Source organism: Babylonia areolata, chromosome 15 (genome assembly GCF_041734735.1).
Source record: "Babylonia areolata isolate BAREFJ2019XMU chromosome 15, ASM4173473v1, whole genome shotgun sequence".
In the NCBI taxonomy this organism is placed as follows: domain Eukaryota; kingdom Metazoa; phylum Mollusca; class Gastropoda; order Neogastropoda; family Buccinidae; genus Babylonia; species Babylonia areolata.
In genome coordinates, this window is record NC_134890.1 from 16395568 (window position 1) to 16400567 (window position 5000).

Genomic DNA, 5000 nt, shown 5'->3' on the forward strand with positions numbered 1-5000 from the left:
ACAGGAACAGTAACAGTAGCAGCAGCAGTAGTAAGAGTGGGAAGTAGCTGCAGCAAAAGCAACAGTTACAGGAGTAGCAGTAGCAGCAGCAGCAGTAGACCTAGTAGCTGTACCAGCAACAACAACACAGAGTAGTAGTAGTAGTAGTAGTAGTAGTAGTAGTAGTAGTAGTAGTAGTAACATGAACAGAACCTGGGGCAGCAGCAGTAGTCGTAGTAGTAGCAGCAGCAGCAGTAGTTGTAGTAGTAGTAACAGTAGCAGTAGCAGTGGAAGCAACAGTTGTAGTTGCAGCAGCAGTGTTAGTAGCAGCAGTAGTAGTAACAGCAGCAGCAGCAGTAGTAGTAGTAGTAGTAGTAGTAGTAGTAGTAACAGCAGCAGCAGCAGCAGCAGCAGCAGTAGTAGTAGTAGTAGTAGTAGTAGTAGTCGCAGCAGCAGCAGCTGTAGCAGTAGTAGTAGTAGTAGCAGCAGCAACAACAATACAATCTGTCTCTGTCTGTCTGCCTGTCGGTCTTTCCACTGGGATGTCTGTCTCTGTCTGTTTTTGCCTGTCTGTCTCTGTCTGTTTGTCTGTCTGTCTTAGTCTGTTTTGGCCTGTATGTCTCTCTCTCTCTGCTCTGTCTGTGTTCGTCTGTTTTTGCCTGTCTGTCTCTGTCTTTGCCTGTCTCTGTCTGCTCTGTCTGTCTTTGCCTGTCTGTCTTTGCCTGTCTGTCTTAGTCTATTTTTGCCTGTCTCTGTCTGTCTTTGCCTGTCTGTCTCTGTCTGTCCTAGTATATTTTTGCCTGTCTCTGTCTGTCTTAGTCTGTTTTTGCCTGTCTCTGTCTGTCTTTGCCTGTCTGTCTCTGTCTGTTTTAGTCTGTTTTTGCCTGTCTCTGTCTGTCTTTGCCTGTCTGTCTCTGTCTTCGTATATTTTTGCCTGTATCTGTCTGTCTTAGTCTGTTTTTGCCTGTCTCTGTCTGTCTTTGCCTGTCTGTCTCTGTCTGTTTTAGTATGTTTTTGCCTGTCTCTGTCTGTCTTTGCCTGTCTGTCTCTGTCTTCGTATATTTTTGCCTGTATCTGTCTGTCTTAGTCTATTTTTTCTGTCTGTCTGTCTTTGCCTGTTTGTCTCTGTCTGTCTTAGTCTGTTTTTGCCTGTCTCTGTCTGTCTTTGCCTGTCTGTCTCTGTCTATTTTTGCCTGTCTCTGTCTTAGTCTGTTTTTGCCTGTCTCTGTCTGCTCTGTCTGTCTTTGCCTGTCTGTCTCTGTCTTAGTCTGTTTTTGCCTGTCTCTGTCTGTCTTTGCCTGTCTGTCTCTGTCTGTCTTAGTCTGTTTTTGCTTGTCTCTGTCTGTCTTTGCCTGTCTGTCTCTGTCTGTTTTAGTATATTTTTGCCTGTCTCTGTCTGTCTTAGTCTGTTTTTGCCTGTCTCTGTCTGCTCTGTCTGTCTTTGCCTGTCTGTCTCTGTCTGTCTTAGTCTGTTTTTGCCTGTCTCTGTCTGTCTTTGCCTGTCTGTCTCTGTCTGTCTTAGTCTGTTTTTGCCTGTTGCTGTCTGTCTTTGCCTGTCTGTCTCTGTCTATCTTTGCCTGTCTCTGTCTGCTCTGTCTGTCCATCTCTATCTGTGTCTCTCCATCTTAGTTGTCTGTCTATGTGCTAGTCTTTGTCCTGTTCTGTTCTGTGTGTTTGTCTGTCAGTTATTCTTACTATATATTATGTATGTCTTTCTGTCTGCCAATATCTGTTTCTGTCTCTGTCTATATCTGTCTTTGTCTGTCTGTCTCTGTCTCCCTATCTGCCCGTCTGTCTCTGACTTTCTATTTGTCTTTCTGTGTCTCAGTGTCTGTCTGTCTATATCTGTATGTATATGTTCAGTTTGTCTCTGTCTCTCTATCCGCCTGCCTGTCTCTGTCTGCATATGTCTGTCTGTCTTTGTCTCTCTCTCTCTATCTGGCTGTCTGTCTCTGACTTTCTATTTGTCTGTCTATCTGTGTCTGTCTGTCTATACCTGTGTCTGTGTCTGTCTGTCTCTCTATCTGACTGTCTGTCTCTGACTTTCTATTTGTCTATACCTGTCTGTGTCTGTCTTTCTCTCTATCTGCCTGCCTGTCTCTGTATCTGTCTGTCTTTCTCTGTCTATCTCTCTGCCTTTCTGTCTCTGACTTTCTATTTGTCTGTCTGTCTGTGTCTGTTGGTCTATATAGACAGATCTGTCTGTCAGCTGTCAGTTTATGGCAGTCTCTGTCTGTCTGTTTCTATATGATGTCTCTGTACTTGCCTCTTGTCATTTGGTCCATCTCTCTCTCTCTCTCTCTCTCTCTCTCTCTATATATATATATATATATATATATATATATATATATATAAAGTGAGAGAGGGAAAGAGATGTCTATCTATCCGTCTGTCTCTGTATATGTCTGTCTGTCTGTCTCCGTCTTCTGTTAGTTGAAAAGTAGGAACTTAGAAAGACATACTCTCTCTCTCTCTCTCTCTCTCTCTCTCTCTCTCTCTCTTTTTCTTTCCACTGAAATTACTGCTGCAATATTGTAAGGATATGTTTAAAAAAAAAGAAAAAGAAGAGACAAAAACAATGTTTTTCTCTTAACCTTGAAATTGACAATGTCATATTCCCTCTCTCTCTTTCTCTATGTCTCCTTCCCTCTCTCTCCCTCCCCATTCTGTCTCTGTGTCTGTCTCTCTGTCTGTCTCTGTCTCAACACACACATACAAAAACGTACCAACTCCAACCCCCATATACTAACATGACTCAATAATGGACACATACGCGCGCGCGCGAGCCTGCATACACGCACGTACGCACGCACACACACACACACACACACACACACACACACACACACACACACACACGAACGAACACACGCACGCACCTGCACACACACACACACACACACACACACACACACACACACACCAACACCAACGTCACCACACAACCACAACATTAACAACAACAACAACAACAACAGCAACCCCTTACCTTCCATCATAGGGTCCGAACCGCCAGACATATTCAGATCCTCCATCCCTTGAGCACCGCCGCACTGAACCCGTCACAGAACCAGGAAGTAGCCAGAAGACTCACTCACTCTCTCTCTCTCTCTCTCTCTCTCACACACACACACCGCAACTCAGCTAGTCACCACAGCCGTCGCAGCCTTTATGGCAACTCCTTCACTTCCCCAACAACTCCCCCTCACGTCACGCCACGCCACCGACGCCACAAACTATTGCAGGACACTAATTATAATAATGATAATAATGGCAAGCAGCTGACCACTGTGGAATCCAATCCACCACGCTTCAGACACCTAAAGACTGGAACCAGTAGACGTGAAGCTATAACGACAACAATGGCTTCTCCTTCTCCTTCTTCTTCTTCTTCTGCTACTGCTGCTGCTACTAATGCTTGTGCTGCTTCTTCCTGGCTTCGTCCTTCCCACAATTCCTCTGATCGAGGCGACAATGTCCGGTTTCTGTCTGTGCACACAGTTTATGCACCGCTCTTCAAGTAACGGGGATGGGATGTCCGACCGGCCGGCCGACCGTGTTGCGTCCAGTCGGTCAACCACCCAGACAGACTGTCCAGCACTGGTCAACAGGTTGTGTCTCTCCCCTCCCCACCACACTCTCTTCAAGGTCAAAGTCACAGGGTTCAAGTTCTGCAAAAGAACAAAAAACCACAGACATGAAAGAAACAACAACAAAAAATAATTGCATCATCTAAAACGGTGTAGTACAGCGCAGATGACGTGGGGGGGGGGGATGAATTAAGAAAGGACGTGCATACGTTTTGGTGATCTCTTTTCATTATCATTATTATTATCATTACTATTATTATTGCTTACCTCACTTTTGAGTTATACGTACGACGACAGCCAAGCCTATACGATTGCACTACTACATATATGTTACAATGACTTGGTTACTCATTCATAAACGACATTTCCAAACAGAACCAAAGCACACAACCACCACCACCACCACTTAACACAAACAAACCATACGCCTAGCTCAGCTGCTGCAAAAACCGGCACGCAACTGTTCTCGAATCCACCAGCACACGCACACACACACACACACACACACTGAGAGGGGTGTGGGTGTGGGTGTGTGGGGGGAGGGAATGGAAAGAGAGAGAGAGAGAGAGACTATTGATTTTGCAGACAATTGCTACACAGGGCACTCACAGCCTCATGACGATCAATATTTCACATGAGCAAGACCACGAACCACACTAGTGACACGACAACTCAATGTCAGTCCCAGCACTGGCAGACAAGAGAGAAGCCAGAACAAGTCACACAACCAGAGACATCACATCACAGTCCACGGAGTTTTGGTTTTGGTCTCTCGTCACTGGTCCTCCTTCCTTACCTCAGAGTTCCAGACTACACAGTATTAATACCCATGGACAAAACAAACACACACACACACACACGCACGAACACTACGCGCGTGCGCAACGACAGAGGAAGTCTGGTGAGAATCCTAGATGGCATCAGCATCGGTTCTGTCAGGACTTAGTGTGTGTGTGTGTGTGTGTAGTGGTGGTGGTAGTGGGGGGGTGGGGTGGGGGTCAGGTGAGGAGGGGGCTGAGGGAGGGGGGGGGGGGGGGTTGATTGGTGACGCCTGGCACTGTGCCTTGTTGTGCTGTTGCTGCTGCTGCTGCTGCTGCTGAGGACTCGATGCCAGACATTTCACTACTCTACGACTTTGCTTCCTGGCTGCTGACGGCTGAGCCAAGTGGAGGAGCTATGAGGGAACGAACGGATGACTGTGACTTGACTTGACTTGTTGGGCACACACATATGACTTGTGTGTGTGTGTGTGTGTGTGTGTGTGTGTGTGTGTGTGTGTGTGTGTGTGTGTGTGTGCAGGAGAGGGGTAAGGATTCGGGATATGGGGGGTGGAATGGAGGTGGGGGTGGGGTGGGGGGGAGTGGGATGAGTATGTTCGTGTTGGGAGAGTAGGGGGTAATGAGGGTGGAAGCTCTGTGTGTGTGTGTGTGT

At 46.6% G+C, this 5000-nt stretch overlaps 1 protein-coding gene across 1 annotated transcript in view; it reads right to left on the reverse strand.

The window, feature by feature from the left end:
* LOC143290120 (uncharacterized) overlaps positions 1 to 3097 on the reverse strand; it is a 41652-nt gene extending 38555 nt beyond the window's left edge. The window contains exon 1 of the mRNA XM_076599407.1: positions 2969 to 3097. Coding sequence (XP_076455522.1) covers positions 2969 to 3014 — 46 coding nt within the window. The 5' untranslated portion in view covers positions 3015 to 3097. The remainder of the gene's footprint in view (positions 1 to 2968) is intronic.
* Positions 3098 to 5000: the final 1903 nt, after the last annotated feature.